At 43.2% G+C, this 18198-nt stretch overlaps 1 protein-coding gene across 1 annotated transcript; it reads left to right on the plus strand.

Annotated features, from left to right (window-relative positions):
• The first annotated feature begins 80 nt into the window (after positions 1-80).
• Positions 81-8756, plus strand: LOC118399053 (secretagogin-like). Its single transcript, XM_035794811.2, has 11 exons — positions 81-299; positions 482-552; positions 858-950; positions 1466-1555; positions 1713-1769; positions 5205-5282; positions 6301-6356; positions 6460-6505; positions 6645-6704; positions 7755-7823; positions 8109-8756. Exons 1-11 carry the CDS (start codon positions 230-232, stop codon positions 8235-8237), a joined length of 819 nt encoding a protein of 272 aa, XP_035650704.1. The 5' UTR covers positions 81-229; the 3' UTR covers positions 8238-8756.
• Positions 8757-18198: the final 9442 nt, after the last annotated feature.

Consider the following 18198-nt stretch of genomic DNA (forward strand, 5'->3'; position numbering starts at 1 on the left):
AGGATGGTCCTCCCCTTCCTCCTCTGAGGAGCCTTCACTGTTGCACACCTACTTGAGCATCGTAGTCAAGTTGGTCTCCCTTGTTTGCGTTTGGTGGAGTTTAAACTGAACGACAGGGAAGGAAACATCATCAGTCTGTGCGAGAAATAGACTTATACATACGGATAAAACTCTATCTTTTCACAACTAACATTTTGGATTCACGCTGGTGCATTGGGCACGCGTCACCATGGACAGCGCTTTTGACAACCTGGATGCTACAGACTTCCTACACATATGGCAACATTTCGATGTTGACAGTAAGATCTTACTCTTGAATAGTTATAACTATGTTGCCTTTTGATTACTATTCATATTAATCTGTGTTAGTTTATCAGGCAATGCTTTCATCGAAATTCAGACTGAACTTTGCACCATGTCTTGAAGATAAAACAATAACGGCCATTTTTTTATTTTATGTTATGTATTTGTTTGTTTATAGATAATGGTTATATTGAAGGAAAGGAGTTGGACGACTTTTTCAGACACATGATGAAAAAACTTGGGATGAGTGTAAGTAGGCTACTATTCCTTTACCTTGTCATGGCTAATGCATAATGTGTACTCCCCCCTACAGTAGGCTTAGGCAAGTAACATTCTAGAATCTTCTAATCAGACCTACTTTGCTGACCCCTTTGTCGACGGCATTCAACCGGTGTCAAAATTAGATAACCTCTCTGAATCCAATCATTAGTCACGTTTTGTCTTTCATTGGAATGGAATTCATTCCCGAAAGAGATTTTGCACAGGTAACACTGAATGAAATACGCAAATAAGTGTAACGAATATGTTCAAAAGTCACTGTGTTGTTCCTAAAGGATGAAATAACGGATGACAAAGTTGGAAGAATTAAAGAAAGGTTCATGTCAGCTTATGACACCACAGCTGATGGTCGCCTGCAAATCCAAGAGGTGTGTTAACTTGTATTTCCTCAAACCTCCTTTATTTGTCTATATAGTGCATTTAGTATTAAGTATACTTAGAACCCTGCAGGTGTGTTTGTGTCAGAAAGAGAGTGAGAGAGAGAGAGAGAAACTGATCAAACAACAAGTGGTAATTGGATTGTAATCAAAATGCCCTAACAACACCTTCTGTGTGTGAAGCAGCCTTGAAATTACAAAATTGCTCTGTCATTTGCATCATGTTATTGCCTTGCTTCATCTAACAGCATGCAATGAATTAGAATGAGTTTATGTCGAAAATGTAATTGAATTGCATCTCATTTCATCTTTCACATTTCGTTTTCTAAATGTTATGTTGACAGAGGAATAAATGCCCCTTGAAGCTGAATGGACATGTGCCACCTTAATTCTATCAATTTGTAGGAAGAAAATACACAAGAGTTAGTTTGACAAAACATTTCCCATCAGTGACTGAATAATGCCTGCCTGTGAATGTTGATACATGTTGAACATAAATGTTCCAGTTGGCCACCATGATGCTACCGGAGGAGGAGAACTTCCTACTACTGTTCCACAGAGAGACGCCATTGGACAACAGTGTGGAGTTCATGAGGGTAAGGTCAAAGATCACATATGAAGTGTTTCGGTCCAAAAACCCTCAACGTAAATGCACAAAAAATACAACCTATTATTGGTTGGGTAGTGTGTCCTGTATTCTCTAGAACACTTTCATCAAAACTAAATCTGCCTCTCACTCCCCCCCCCCCACAGATCTGGAGAAACTATGACACTGACAGCAGTGGATACATATCAGCTATAGAACTCAAGGTACAGTTGAAGAATGCCCTTCTCCTAATTTCCATGTGTTCAGTGAGACCCTTGCCATGGCCCTCTCAGAGACATTGTCTTAGCTAGTTGTTGTCCACTTTCTAAGTAAACATCAATTAGTGGCCAGAGTTGTTCATGTTTACACAGTTGCTCTAGGTCTATGTTGACACGTGTTGCTTTAAGGGTCTTTCAGAAGGATGCCCCCTGTCCTCTTATGTGGACAAGGCAATAGGGTCGGGCCAATATACGATTCAATCGAATATCGTGATATTTGACATTGACAATATATTGTGATGTGCAACACTAATCTATTTGAACTTTTCTAATCAAAACAGTGCAGTTTTATCAGTTAGTTTATATCAATATGTTGAAAATAAAGTCTAAATGAATGAACTTATTGTTCGCCACACTAAGGTTATTTCATTAGAATGTGACCATAATATAGTAAATAAGCACAAATACTGCACAGTCTGGAATAATCTAGCAATTATCGACGCAAAACCATTATATTGGATACCGCGAAAGTTGGAGTAGCATATCGTAGAAGAGCTCTCCCCAAATATTGCACCAACCCCACAAGGCAAGGCACAAGTACTTTTCTTAGAATTTGCAAACAAACACGTGGTTTATAATCCACAGTACATTTTCTGAAGAGTAAAATGGACAGGATGTACATACAGTACATGATACTATTTGTGAACACGTTGATTCAGAATAACAGACAAAAGTGTCGTGGCACACATTTCTCCCCTTTTTTTATTCGGAGTATCTGCAGATCCGACTTCTCTGGACCCCTCTTCCCGACAGCTAAAGGTCAGAAGCTTCTACGCATTGCAGGATTCTCTACTTTACGCATAGTCTCCACTCTGCTCGTTTAATAAAGTTAGATCAAAGCTGAATCAATGTCTGCAAAATCACGTAATGATAGTATTCTACATAACAGAACTGAATATAATAGCATAGTATAACATTACTGTAAGTAAAAAATAAAAATAAAATAATTTCTTATGAGATTTGTGTGAACCGTCGCATTTTTCTCTCGTGTGGCCAAAACTCAACTGTGTACGACACTAGTCAAAACGAAACACGGGTATGCTACATTTGTACGTGAAGTAGAGGTAAAGAAACACTTGAGCAGAATGTAATTCAAATCTTCAGCTCTGGGGACAAGGGTTCCAGGGGGCAGGACGGGGCGGTTACCTACGGATTTGCAACTTCTGACTTTTTTTATTTTGTATCTATTTATCCTTTATTTGACCGGGGGACATCAAGTTGAGAAACCACCTTTTTTCACATGAGACCAAGGCTATGTTTACCAAGCGTCTCAGACTAGTAGGACTACTTACAGTATCCAGGATCGGTTTTCTTTTAGATTATAATGAATGAATCCTAGATCAGGATAGTATACAGTTGAAATCGGAAGTTTACATACACCTTAGCCAAATACATTTAAACTCAGTTTTTCACAATTCCTGACATTTAATCCTAGGTCAGTTAGGATCATCTCTTTATTTTAGGAATGTGAATTGTCAGAATAATAGCAGAGATAATTTTTTATTTCAGCTTTTATTTCATCACATTCCCAGTGGGTCAGAAGTTACACTCAATTAGTATTTGGTAGCATTGCCTTTAAATTGTTTAACTTGGGTCAAACGTTTCGGGTAGCCTTCCACAAGCTTCCCACAATAAGTTGGTGAATTTTGGCCCATTCCTTTTGACAGAGCTGGTGTCACTGAGACGGGTTTGTAGGTCTCCTTGCCTGCACATGTTTTTTCAGTTCTGCTTACAAATGTTCTATAGGATTGAGGTCAGGGCTTTGTGATGGCCACTCCAATACCGTGACTTTGTTGTGCTTAAGCCATTTTGCCACAACTTTGGAAGTATGCTTGGGGTCATTGTCCATTTGGAAGAACCATTTGCAACCAAGCTTTATCTTCCTGACTGATGTCTTGAGATGTTTCTTTAATATATCCACATCATTTTCCTTCCTCATGAGCTATCTATTTTGTGAAGTGCACCAGTCCCACCTGCAGCAAAGCACCCCCACAACATGATGCTGCCACCCCCGTGCGTCACGATTGGGATGGTGTTCTTCGGCTTGCAAGCCTCCCCCTTTTTCCTCCAAACATAACGGTGGTCATTATGGCCAAACTGTTATATTTTTGTTTCATCAGACCAGAGGACATTTCTCCAAAAAGTACATTATTTTTCCCCATGTGCAGTTGCAAACCGTAGACTGGCTTTTATATGGCGGTTTTGAAGCAGTGGCTTCTTCCTTGCTGAGGGGCCTTTCAGGTTATGTCGATATAGGACTTGATTTACTGTGGATATTGTAACGTTTGTCATCGGAAGGAGACCAAGGTGCAGCATGGTAAGTGTTCATGATACTTTAATTACTCAAAACACCAAACAAAAAAATAACGAATGTCACGTTCTGCAGGCTTCACAGCGCTAACAAAAAACAAGATCCCACAAACACCAAAAGGGGAATGACAACTTACGTGTGATCCCCAATCAAAGACAATGATAAACAGCTGCCTCTGATTGGTAACCACTCGGCAAAAAACAAAGAATAGAAATAAACTATAATGCCCACCCTAGTCACACCCTGGTCTAACCAAAATAGAGAATTAAAGCCTCTATGGCCAGGGCGTGACAGATAGATATTTTTGTACCCATTTCCTCCATCATCTTCACAAGGTCCTTTGCTGTTGTTCTGGGATTGACTTGCTATTTTCTCACCAAAGTACGTTTATCTCTAGGAGACAGAATGCGTCTCCTTCCTAAGCGGTATGATGGCTGCGTGGTCCCATGGTGTTTATACTTGCGCACTATTGTTTGTACAGACAAATTTGTACCTTCAGGCATTTGGAAATTGCTCCCAGGGATGAACCAGACTTTTTGGAGGTCTACAATTATTTTTCTGAGGTCTTGAAAGATTTTTTCTGATTTTCCCATGGTGTCAAGCAAAGAAGCACTGAGTTTGAAGGTAGGCCTTGAAATACATCCACAGACACACCTCCAATTGACTCAAATTATGTCAATTAGCCTATCAGAAGCTTCTAAAGCCCAGGACATCATTATCTGGAATTTTACAAGCTGTTTAATGGCAGAGTCAACTTAGTGTGTGAGTAAACTTCTGACCCATTGGAATTGATACAGGGAATTATAAGTGAAATAATTTGTAAACAATTGTTGGAAAAATTACTTGTGTCATGCACACAGTAGATGTCCTGACCGACTTGCCAAAACTATAGTTTGTTAACAAGAAATTTGTGGAGTAGTTAAACTGGTTTTAATAACTCCAACCTAAGTGTATGTAAACTTCTGACTTCAACTGTACTTATCCTAGATCAGCACTCCTACTCCGAGATGCTTGATAAATATGGGCCCAGCTCATCTCATCGGCTGTCTTCCTCTGTGTCCTCCTAACAGGGTTTCCTGCAGGACCTGTTCCTCCAGCACAAAAAGACCATATCCCCCAACAAACTGGAGGAGTACACCAACACCATGGTAACAACAAGCCCCAGCTCCTTTACTCTGTGCCTCAATCTGAGAACTCTTGAACTGTTGTCTCTCAAATGAGTATATGCTACCTTGTTCAATGGGCAATTAAATTTGGATGTAAAACTGATTTTGTAATTTAAGTTTATCTCCTCTAAAAGGATGATTGGTAGAGAGCTATACACTGAGTGTACAAAACATTAGGAACATAGACTGACCAGGTGAATGCAGCTGAAAGCAATGGTCCCTTGTTGATGTCACCTGTTAAATCCACTTCAATCGGTGTAGAGAAAGGGGAGGAGACAGGTTAAAGAAGGATCTTTATCTTTATTGCGACAATTTGAGACGTTGCGTATGTGTACCATTTTGAAAGGGTGAACAGGCAAGGCAAAAATATTTAAGTGCCTTTGAACAGGGTATGGTAGTAGGTAGGTATGGTAGTAGTAGCCAGGCGAACCAGTTTGTGTCAAGAACTGCAACGCTGCTGTGTTTTTCACGCTCAGCAGTTTCCTGCGTGTACCAAGAATGGTCCACCACCCAAAGGACATCTAGCCAACTTGACACAACTGTGTGAAGCAGTGGAATCAACATGGGCCAGCTTTGGACAGCCTTGTAGAGTCCATGCCCCAATGAATTGAGGCTGTTCTGAGGGCAAAAAGGGGATGCAATCCAATATTAGGAAGGTGTTCCTAATATTTTGTACACTCGGGGTATATTGTAATGCTACTATACCATTCAGTGTAGATGAGTGCACTAAATTAGTTATTTCTCATTGAAGTATGTCATTGGCTGTAATAGTATTGCCTATGAATTCCCTCAATAGTATTAGTAATTGGATGGTGCTAGACTGTGCTGGAGGGTGATCAGCTCTTTCAGTACTGTTGTCCCCAAATAAAATAATCACCAAGTAAAATTCTGAGTGTGTAAATGTACCTGGTGAAGAAAGGTGATTCTGATTCTAATGTTTCTGTGCTTCAACAAAATGACTAATGATTCTGATGCTTTATTATGTTTATTTTCCCCACAGATGGAGATGTTTGACAAAAACAACGATGGCAGGCTGGATTTGAATGAACTAGCCAGGTACTAATTATCAAGCAATTGTATTCCCCACATTGCTTGGTGGCTCTTACTGTGTGTCTAATTGTTTGTGAGTCACGGAGCCGAACTGTTTTCCTTCTCCCAGAATCTTGGCTCTAAAAGAGAACTTCTTGCTGAAGTTTGACATGAATGTAAGTATAAAAATGTTTGATGAATTTCACTGCTAAGACGTTGTCAATTCACACTCCATCTTCAATTACTTATTGTTGTCCTCATTGGCTTGAATTAGAGGAACTAAATTGTGGGTGTTGTGGTACCACTCTGTTTCAGGCGTGCAGTCAAGAGGACCGGAAGAGGGACTTTGAGAAGATATTTGCTCACTATGATGTGGTAAGCCATTATACAGTACGTTTAGTCATAACATAATTGCCTTCAACTTCAATTGGAACTGTATGGTTAATTGTGATAAGCATATTTCATTAAATTACAATGCTGCTTATAATGACTTGTTGTGATTTTACTGATGCTTCATTGGCCTTAATGATAAAATATAATATCAGTATAAATGAGAGAGAATACACAGCTGAAAGTGGATCAGTGCAGTGGCATAGGCACGGGTGGACTTGGGTGCCCACCCACTCAGATTGAGCAACATTTAAAAAAAATCTTATCTTTTTACCTAAACATGCAAACACCATCACATATAATTCATAGCAAGCAGTGCACTGGGTTAGTCAGAGTTGATTTAAATATAACAGAATAGATGACTTGGAATGACATTCACGCTCACGGGAGGGGTTGCCAAAAACAACTAACTGAAAGCCCCCAATACTCCATGAATATTACTGAATTGAGGCATAATATGTCACTGTGCTTGTGTGGATACATGCACCATGGCACTGCCTGTTTCATTTGGTCATTTGGCAAACAAGAGAGCTCATGTATTGCCTTATTCACAGTCAACACATGCTACATTTTCTCTCAGCCTTTTGGCAAAATATGTAGAATAGCATGAGATGAGCTATAAAACTGCACATTTTCCCCTCTGCCCCATGGAAAAATTTGTATAATTGCAGGAAATTACCTTTTAAAACAGAAAAAAAATTCTCAGCCTCATGGCAAAATGTGTAGAATAGCATGAAATTAGCTATACATTTCTGCAGGTACACCCACCAACGAATTCCTGGCTACACCACTGGATCAGTACTAAGATGTATTCACAGTACTTAATGAAGTGGTGGTCCTGTTGCATTGCCATGCTTCTCTGTGCTTCGTGATTGTGGATGTGTGATGTGGTACATTGTCCCATTTAAAAAAAATATTTAAAAAATCTGAATTCTAAGCAGAATTTATATGCTGTCCTGTTTATAATCTCCCAAGGCACACCAGGTGGTAGATTTCATTGCTCTTTCTGAAGTCAGCCATTTTTGTTGTTTACAGAGTAAGACGGGTGCTTTGGAGGGTCCGGAGGTGGACGGCTTTGTCAAAGACATGATGGAACTGGTCAAAGTAAAAAATGTTTTTTTGCTATATCCTATTCTACAAATGTAGTTATATAAACGTATCATGTATTAACTAAGATATCTGGTGCTGTTATATTGATTCTGCATTATTGTAAGTTAAGGTAAGGTAAGTTAAGGTATCCCACTTCTGACACCATGTTACTTTATATTTATATGGGTGAAACAACGAGAATTGAGTAAAGTTAACAGTGGGTCCAACTGTATTAGGGTTGTGAACTGTGATTGATCTTGAACTAAGGGTTTGAATATGCTTTCTTTATACCCAACACAGCCTATCATTAGTGGAACAGACCTGGACAAGTTCCGCAAGCTGCTCCTGGGTCACTGTGACATGAACGGTGATGGAAAGATCCAGAAGAATGAACTGGCACTGTGCCTCGGCCTGAAATACTCCAGTTAATAGTCCTCCACGGGAAGAATGACAGACATTTTTATTGCCCTAGTTAGCACCACAGGCTAACCGCTAACTCACTGATAGCATGTCGCAATGCCATAGCTAATACCTTTTGGACAACCCAAGAGCATTGCATGAAGGCTGGTTGAAAGGAAGTTGTTGCATAGAGTAGACCCATTGGGGAATTGGTTTTGTGATCCTTCATTTTGTTTGACTATCTGTTTTGATGACAATTATGATTAGCTTTGAGAGTGTTGTGTGTGTGATCCATGCACGTTGCATATGCCTATAACTTGCAGACATGTAGTGGTGATGTAAGTGTTTTGGGACGGAAGTTGTATTGGGATATTTGTGGGATGTATGTTGACTCTATTACCATGATGGCTGCATTTACTTTTCAGAACTGTGCTGTTTTTGATGTGCAAGAAAATATGATGAAAATAACTGTCAATATGGCTTGACATTTCACCTAGTTTAAATGGTATTGGTAGACAACATGTCATGAAATATAGTGTATGATATGAACCACAATCTCTGTGTCCCTGGGCATCTGCATGTTTCTCCATTCTGTAAGAACAGTCTGCAATCATAAGCACATACAGCTCTGTTAATGAACAAACTATTTATACAACCATAACTCAATTAGTAGTACATGTCTGGTGTATACCCATTGAATCAGAGCAGACAATGGTGTGAGCCTTGGGCACAAAGGAAATATTGACCCGCAGCCGTGATGATGGCCGGGCTTCCATTCTCCATGAACTCAGTCCTTTCGTGCAATAATGGATTTTCACAGAGTTTCATTGCTTTAATGCTTGGTAACCAGAGCATTTCAAAAGCACAACACACAAAATGCTATGGAAACTGATTGAACAGCAACTCCAAGAACCCATTAAAGAGATATACAAAGCAAACATGGTCGGTAGTAAGTAGACCAGTATGGCTTTAAAAGCTTTTCATGAGTTCATTGGGCACTGTGTTATTCTGTGAAACCATAGTACACTGTTATTTGTGTCTAGTTGTAGGCTGATGTCATTGCTAAAAGCCGCACCAGATGCCTGCCTGATTATGGCAAGTGAAGTGTCTCTAACTTAACAGCCGCTCACCAGCAGGACAATTACAGAGGACTGCGGTCAAGAGAATAATTAGTGTGCCACTTTCTGTGCCCTCTTTGAAACTTGCTGTGCCCTCTAAAATTCCCAACCACAGTATGTCTTTTTTGCTCTTAATTCAGTAGGAATACATTAGTCATGGTACTCAACAATACATGTATTTAGTCTCTTGTCTTCAATCAGTGCTTGTCCTGAGTGAAGTTGAAGCTTTCGAGGCACTTAAAAGAAAAATGTCAAAAAATAGTTATCGGTCATAGAGATACTTCCTCCTAAAATATATAAATCAAGGTACATAGACTGCTACTTAACTAGTCAGTTACCTGGCCTTGCCATTGTTAGAGAAGAGGCTAGCAATTGAGAGAAAAAAAATCCAGTTCAGATATTTGAGATGTATTCATTCATTACTTCCTGGTTAATCACATTGTGGTTATGCCCTGTTCTTAAGGTGACCCGTAGCGGTTTGGCATGTGCGACCAAAAATTGAAACCTGAAAGTATCATGTCACAACCCATTCCTTGGATGGATCTTCCACCACGTTGCTAGACAAGATGTTAATAGATTGGAATGGGTGGAATGTAATCAATGGAATTGAGCAAACATGTACTGTACAACCAAAAGTTGTGTTCATAATTGTTTTTCCACACTAGAAAAATGAACACACAACTTTAATTTGCATGTGCTTGATACTGTTCTATTCATTCCATTCCAGCCGTTACAATGAGCCCGTCCTCCCTGTTGCGCCCTCCAGCCTCAGTCGGTCCATTCTCTCTCCCCCGTTGCGCCCTCTAGCCTCAGTCAGTCCATTCTCTCTCCCCCGTTGCGCCCTCTAGCCTCAGTCAGTCCATTCTCTCTCCCCCGTTGCGCCCTCTAGCCTCAGTCAGTCCATTCTCTCTCCCCGTTGCGCCCTCCAGCTCAGTCAGTCCATTCTCTCTCCCCCGTTGCGCCCTCTAGCCTCAGTCAGTCCATTGTCTCTCCCCCGTGGCGCCCTCCAGCTCAGTCAGTCCATTGTCTCTCCCCCGTGGCGCCCTCCAGCTCAGTCAGTCCATTGTCTCTCCCCCGTGGCGCCCTCCAGCTCAGTCAGTCCATTCTCTCTCCCCCGTTGCGCCCTCTAGCCTCAGTCAGTCCATTCTCTCTCCCCCATTGCGCCCTCTAGCCTCAGTCAGTCCATTCTCTCTCCCGCGTTGCACCCTCTAGCTCAGTCAGTCCATTCTCTCTCCCCAGTTGTCATTACAGGTGATTTCCCCATACAGCCACCTGATTCCTGTTATTTCCTCCAGCCCATCCGGCACTGAGGGTAATGACACTGTGTGCTCCCTCTCCCGGTCCCTCCCCTTCAGACTAAGCCATTCTCCAATGTATCGGAAGCCTGTGCCAACACAAATCAGCCATAGAGGAAATTAAGACTGCCTCCAATCAAGGTGTCTGTATCAAGGGATGATGGGAGGATTATTGGGAAAGATTTGGAGTTGAGAGGAAAGAGGGGGATGCCAAAAGAGGCTTGCTGGTTGCAGGCTCTGCAGCTGAGCCATAGAAGACACAGAGTTGGTGGGGTCTGATGGCTAAATTAAAGACTATGTAATACTCGCTGATAGCCTATAGCCTGGAGCTAATAATGTGCCCTTAGGTTCTCTGGGGTTCATAATCAAACCCCTCCTTGACACATGATTGTCAACCTCTTGCCAGGCTCCTGTTTATATGTGAAGATACTCCAAAATGATTCAAACCTGTCCAATAAGAAGTGTTTCATGTGGCAAAACATTTTTGCTACAGTGTGGATTAATAAACAGAACCAGGTGAGTCCAGGTGAAAGCTATGACCCCTTATTGATGTCACTTGTTAGATCCACTTCAATCAGTGTAGAGGAAAGGGAGGGGGCAGGTTAAAGAAGGATTTGTAAGCCTTGAAAGAATTGAGACATGGATTGTGTGTGTGTGCCATTCAGAAGGTGAATTGGCAAGATACAAATATTTAAGTGCCTTTGAATTGGGTATGGTAGTAGGTGCCAGGTGCACCAGTTTGTGTCAAGAACTGCAACGCTGCTGAGTGTTTCATGCTCAGCAGTTTCCCATGTGTATTAAGAATGGTCCACCGCCCATAGGATATCCAGCCACTTGACACAACTGTGGGAAGCATAAAATCAAATTGTATTGGTCACATACACGTGTACCCAAACTATTTGAACTTCTACTTTTAAAAATGAAAAAAAAAAATGAAAAATCAAACAAAAACAACTCTATCACCGTTGCTGCATGCTATAGACCACCCTCTGCCCCCAGCTGTGCTCTGGACACCATATGTGAACTGATTTCCCCCCATCTATCTTCAGAGCTTGTGCTGCTTGGCGACCTAAACTGGAACATGCTTAACACCCCAGCCATCCTACAATCTAAGCTTGATGCCCTCAATCTCACACAAATGATCATGGTTAGAGTATTGGACTAGTAACCGGAAGGTTACAAGTTCAAATCCCGAGCTGAAAAGGTACAAATCTGTCGTTCTGCCCCTGAACAGACAGTTAACCCACTGTTCCTAAGCCGTCATTGAAAATAAGAATTTGTTCTTAACTGACTTGCCAAGTTAAATAAAGGTAAAAATAAAAAAGCCGTAAACACAGGCATCCTCAAAGATATCATCCTAACCAACTTGCCCTGCTGTTTTCAACCAAAATCTCAGCAATCACTGCCTCATTGCCTGCATCCGTAATGGGTCAGCGGTCAAACGACCTCCACTCATCACTGTCAAACGCTCCCTGAAACATTTCAGCGAGCAGGCCTTTCTAATCGACCTGGCCGGTGTATCCTGGAAGGATATTGATCTCATCCCGTCAGTAGAGGATGCCTGGTTATTTTTCTTAAATGCCTTCCTCACCATCTTAAAAAAGCATGCCCCATTCAAGAAATGTAGAACCAGGAACAGATATAGCCCTTGGTTCTCTCCAGACCTGACTGCCCTTGACCAACACAAAAACATCCTATGGCGTTCTGAATTAACATCGAACAGCCCCCGTGATATGCAACTTTTCAGGGAAGCTAGAAACCAATATACACAGGCAGTTAGAAAAGCCAAGGCTAGCTTTTTCAAGCAGAAATTTGCTTCCTGCAACACAAACTCATAAAGGTTCTGGGACACTGTAAAGCCCATGGAGAAAATAGAACACCTCCTCCCAGCTGCCCACTGCACTGAGGCTAGGAAACACTGTCACCACCGATAAATCCATTTTAATTGAGATTTTCAATAAGCATTTTTCTACAGCACTGCACCCCCCATATCAACTCGCGCAAGCCTTCCCCATTTCTCCTTCTTCCAAATCCAGTCAGCTGATGTTCTGAAAAAGCTGCAAAATCTGGACCCCTACAAATCAGCCGGGCTAGACAATCTGGACCCTTTCTTTCTCAAATTATCTGCCGAAATTGTTGCAACCCCTATTACTAGCCTGTTCAACCTCTCTTTCGTGTAGTTTCAGACTCCCAAATATTGGAAAGCAGCTGGAGTCATCCCCCTCTTCAAAGGGGGTGACACTCTTGACCCAAACTGCTACAGACATATCTATCCTACCCTGCCAAGTCAACACCCAGATTACCGACCATTTCGAATCCCACCATACCTTCTCCGCTATGCAATCTGGTTTCACAGCTGGTCATGGGTGCACCTCAGCCACGCTCAAGTTCCTAAACGATATCTTAACCGCCATCGATAAGAAACAATACTGTGCAGCCGTATTCATTGACCTGGCCAAGGCTTTCCACTCTCTCAATCACCACATCCTCATCGGCAGACTCAATAGCCTTGGTTTCTCAAATGATTGCCACGCCTGGTTCACCAACTACTTCTCTGATAGTGTTCAGTGTGTCAAATCGGACGGCCTGTTGTCCGGGCCTCTGGCAGTCTCTATGGGGGTCACAGGGTTCAATTCTTGGACTGACTCTCCTCTCTGTATACATCAATGATGTCGCTCTTGCTGCTGGTGAGTCTCTGATCCACCTCTACGCAGATGACACCAGTCTGTATACTTCTGGCCCTTCTTTGGACACTGTTAACAACCCTCCAGACGAGCTTCAATGCCATACAACTCTCCTTCCGTGGCCTCCAATTGCTCTTAAACACAAGTAAAACTAAATGCATGCTCTTCAACCGATCGCTGACTGCACCTGCCAGCCCGTCCAACATCACTACTCCGGACGGTTCTGACTTAGAATATGTGGACAACTACAAATACCTAGGTGTCTGGTTAGACTGTAAACTCTCCTTCCAGACTCACATCAAACATCTACAATCCAAAGTTAAATCTAGAATCAGCTTCCTATTTCGCAACAAAGCATCCTTCATTCATGCTGCCAAACATACCCTCGTAAAACTGACCATCCTACCGAACCTCGACTTCGGCGATGTCATTTACAAAATATGCTCCAATACCCTACTCAATAAATTGGAGTCTATCACAATGCAGTCTATCACAGTGCCATCCGTTTTGTCACCAAAGCCCCATATACTACCCACCACTGCGACCTGTACGCTCTCGTTGGCTGGCCCTCGCTTCATACTCGTTGCCAAACCCACTGGCTCCAGGTCATCTACAAGACCCTGCTAGGTAATGTCCCCCCTTATCTCAGCTCGCTGGTCACCAAAGCAGCACCCACCTGTAGCACGCGTTCCAGCAGGTATGTCTCTCTGGTCACCCCCAAAATCAATTCTTCCTTTGGCCGCCTCTCCTTCAAGTTCTCTGCTGCCAATGACTGGAACGAACTACAAAAATCTATGAAACTGGAAACACTTATCTCCCTCACTAGCTTTAAGCACCAGCTGTCAGAGCAGCTCACAGATTATTGCACCTGTACATAGTCCATCTATAATTTAGCCCAAACAACTACCCCTTCCCCTACTGTATTTATTTATTTATTTTGCTCCTTTGCACCCCATTATTTCTATTTCTACTTTGCACATTCTTCTACTGCAAAACTACCATTCCAGGGTTTTACTTGCTATATTGTATTTACTTTGCCACCATGGCCTTTTTTTGCCTTTACCTCCCTTATCTCACCTCATTTGCTCACATTGTATATAGACTAATTTTTGTACTGTATTATTGATTGTGTGTTTGTTTTACTCCATGTGTAACTCTGTGTTGTTGTATGTGTCGAACTGCTTTGCTTTATCTTGGCCAGGTCGCAATTGTAAATGAGAACTTGTTCTCAACTTGCCTACCTGGTTAAATAAAGGTGAAATAAAAATAAAATTAAAATGTAGGCAGTAGCCTCTCTGCTAGTAATGGCTATTTAACAGTCTGGTGGCCTTAAGATAGAAGCTGTTTTTCAGTCTCTCTGTTCCAGCTTTGATGCACCTGTACTGAACTTGCCTTCTGGATGATAATGGGGTGAACAGGCAGTGGCTCGGGTGGTAGTTGTCCTTGATGGTCTTTTTGGACTTCCTGTGACATCATTTACATTTTACATTTACATTTAAGTCATTTAGCAGACGCTCTTATCCAGAGCGACTTACAAATTGGTGCATTCACCTTATGACATCCAGTGGAACAGTCACTTTACAATAGTGCATCTAAATCTTAAAAGGGGGGTGAGAAGGATTACTTATCCTATCCTAGGTATTCCTTAAAGAGGTGGGGTTTCAGGTGTCTCCGGAAGGTGGTGATTGACTCTGCTGTCCTGGCGTCGTGAGGGAGTTTGTTCCACCATTGGGGGGCCAGAGCAGCGAACAGTTTTGACTGGGCTGAGCGGGAACTGTACTTCCTCAGTGGTAGGGAGGCGAGCAGGCCAGAGGTGGATGAAAGCAGTGCCCTTGTTTGGGTGTAGGGCCTGATCAGAGCCTGGAGGTACTGAGGTGCCGTTCCCCTCACAGCTCCGTAGGCAAGCACCATGGTCTTGTAGCGGATGCGAGCTTCAACTGGAAGCCAGTGGAGAGAGCAGAGGAGCGGGGTGACGGGAGAACTTGGGAAGGTTGAACACCAGACGGGCTGCGGCGTTCTGGATGAGTTGTAGGGGTTTAATGGCACAGGCAGGGAGCCCAGCCAACAGCGAGTTGCAGTAATCCAGACGGGAGATGACAAGTGCCTGGATTAGGACCTGCGCCGCTTCCTGTGTGAGGCAGGGTCCTCTGCGGATGTTGTAGAGCATGAACCTACAGGAACGGGCCACCGCCTTGATGTTAGTTGAGAACGACAGGGTGTTGTCCAGGATCACGCCAAGGTTCTTAGCGCTCTGGGAGGAGGACACAATGGAGTTGTCAACCGTGATGGCGAGATCATGGAACGGGCAGTCCTTCCCCGGGAGGAAGAGCAGCTCCGTCTTGCCGAGGTTCAGCTTGAGGTGGTGATCCGTCATCCACACTGATATGTAAGCCAGACATGCAGAGATGCGATTCGCCACCTGGTCATCAGAAGGGGGAAAGGAGAAGATTAATTGTGTGTCGTCTGCATAGCAATGATAGGAGAGACCATGTGAGGTTATGACAGAGCCAAGTGACTTGGTGTATAGCGAGAATAGGAGAGGGCCTAGAACAGAGCCCTGGGGGACACCAGTGGTGAGAGCGCGTGGTGAGGAGACAGGTGCTGTAGGTGTCCTGGAGGGCAGGTAGTTTGCCCCCGGTGATGCGTTGTGCAGACCGCACCACCCTCTGGAGAGCCCTGTGGTTGTGGGTGGTGCAGTTGCCGTACCAGGTGGTGATACAGCCCGACAGGATGCTCTCAATTGTGCATCTGTAAAGATTTGTGAGGGTTTTAGGTGACAAGTCAAATTTATTCAGCCTCCTGAGGTTGAAGAGGCGCTGTTGTGCCTTCTTCTCCACACTGTCTGTGTGGGTGGACCATTTCAATTTGTGCGTGATATGTACGCCTGAGGAACTTAAAACGTTCCACCTTCTCCACTGCTGTCCCTTTGATGTGGATAGGGGGGTGCTCCCTCTGCTGTTTCCTGAAGTCCACGATTATCTCCTTCGTTTTGTTCACGTTGAGTGAGAGGTTATTTTCCTGACACCACACTCCGAGAGCCCTCACCTCCTCACTGTAGGCTGTCTCGTCATTGTTGGTAACCAAGCCTACTACTGTTGTGTCATCTGCAAACTTGATGATTGAGGTGGAGGCGTACAGGACCACACAGTCATGGGTGAACAGGGAGTACAGGAGGGGGTTGAGCACACACCCTTGTGGGGCCCCATTGTTGAGTATCAGTGAAGTGGAGATGTTGTTTCCTAGTTTCACCACCTGGGGGCAGCCCGTCAGGAAGTCCAGGACCCAATTGCACAGGGCGGAGTTCAGACCCAGGTCCTCAAGCTTAATGATGAGCTTGGAGGGTACTATGGTGTTGAATGCTGAGCTATAGTCAATGAACAGCATTCCTACATAGGTATTCCTATTGTCCAGATGGGATAGGGCAGTGTGCAATGTGATGGCGATTGCATCATCTGGGGACCTATTGGGGCGGTAAGCAAATTGAAGTGGGTCTAGGGTGACAGGTAGGGTGGAGGTGATATGATCCTTGACTAGTTTCTCAAAGCACTTCATGATGACAGAAGTGAGTGCCCAGGGGGCGATAGTCATTTAGTTCAGTTACCTTTGCATTCTTGGGTACAGGAACAATGGGTGGCCATCTTGAAGCATGTGGGGACAGCAGACTGGGATAGGGAGTCAACATGGGCCAGCATCCCTGTGGAATGCTTTCAACACCTTGTATAGTCCATGCCCCGACGAATTGAGGCTGTTCTGATGTTTTTTACACTCAGTGTCGTACCTGAATGTACTAATAATATTTTTTAAAGCTGTGAGTGAAAATATAATCAGATACAAAATGGATTAAATAAATGTTATCACACCTGGCTTGATGATATGAAACATGGGACATCCAGTAAGAAATTCGACGTGTTATTTTCCAGGCACAGAACTTGACTGCAAATATCAGAATATCCATCAGGGCCTTGAGGCTAAGATGCCGTAAATAGCCGACTACTAGATAGAGAGTGTGAGATATTCCACGAGTGTTAATTTGATTGAAAAACATATTCCTGAGGGAATTGGTTATATACTTTTCTTATTCAGTTGCATTTTCCAAATGTCTGATTTCTGATCTCTCAGCCGCAATGTGTTTTAATGGTCAATATTGCATGCCTGATTTATTGTGAGGAAAATAAAGTATCTCTTGTAGCCTATGCCATTTTTGCGGTCATGTGAGGACCTCTTGTGGTAGTCTGTAGTACAGTACAATTAGTACCTTCCCTCATTCATAACCAATTAGAACCACAATCCTAATCCTAAACTTAACCCTAGCTTCATGTTCCAGTTCAACCCTAACCCTAGCATCAACCACAACCCTACCCCTAACCCTAGCTTCATGTCCACATCCCAGTTCAACCCTAACCCTCAACCACAACCCTAACCCTAACCCTAGCTTCATGTCCACATCCCAGTTCAACCCTAACCCTCAACCACAACCCTAACCCTAACCTTAGCTTCATGTCCACATTCCAGTTCAACCCTAACCCTAGCATCAACCACAACCCTACCCCTAACCCTAGCTTCATGTCCACATCCCAGTTCAACCCTAACATCAACCACAACCCTACCCCTAACCCTAGCTTCATGTCCACATCCCAGTTCAACCCTAACCCTCAACCACAACCCTAACCTTAGCTTCATGTCCACATTCCGGTTCAACCCTAACCCTCAACCACAACCCTAACCCTAACCTTAGCTTCATGTCCACATTCCGGTTCAACCCTAACCCTCAACCACAACCCTAACCCTAACCTTAGCTTCATGTCCACATTCCGGTTCAACCCTAACCCTCAACCACAACCCTAACCCTAACCTGAGCTTCATGTCCACATTCCGGTTCAACCCTAACCCTCAA

The sequence above is a fragment of the Oncorhynchus keta genome, chromosome 20 (assembly GCF_023373465.1).
Source record: "Oncorhynchus keta strain PuntledgeMale-10-30-2019 chromosome 20, Oket_V2, whole genome shotgun sequence".
NCBI lineage: Eukaryota > Metazoa > Chordata > Actinopteri > Salmoniformes > Salmonidae > Oncorhynchus > Oncorhynchus keta.

Excerpts from the sequence above, each read along its gene's own strand:
- LOC118399053 (XM_035794811.2), top strand. The coding sequence starts at position 230 with ATGGACAGCGCTTTTGACAACCTGGATGCTACAGACTTCCTACACATA. Across the intron at positions 1,556-1,712 it reads ACAGTGTGGAGTTCATGAGG|ATCTGGAGAAACTATGACAC; the intron begins GTAAGGTCAAAG and ends CCCCCCCCACAG. Across the intron at positions 6,705-7,754 it reads TATTTGCTCACTATGATGTG|AGTAAGACGGGTGCTTTGGA; the intron begins GTAAGCCATTAT and ends TGTTGTTTACAG.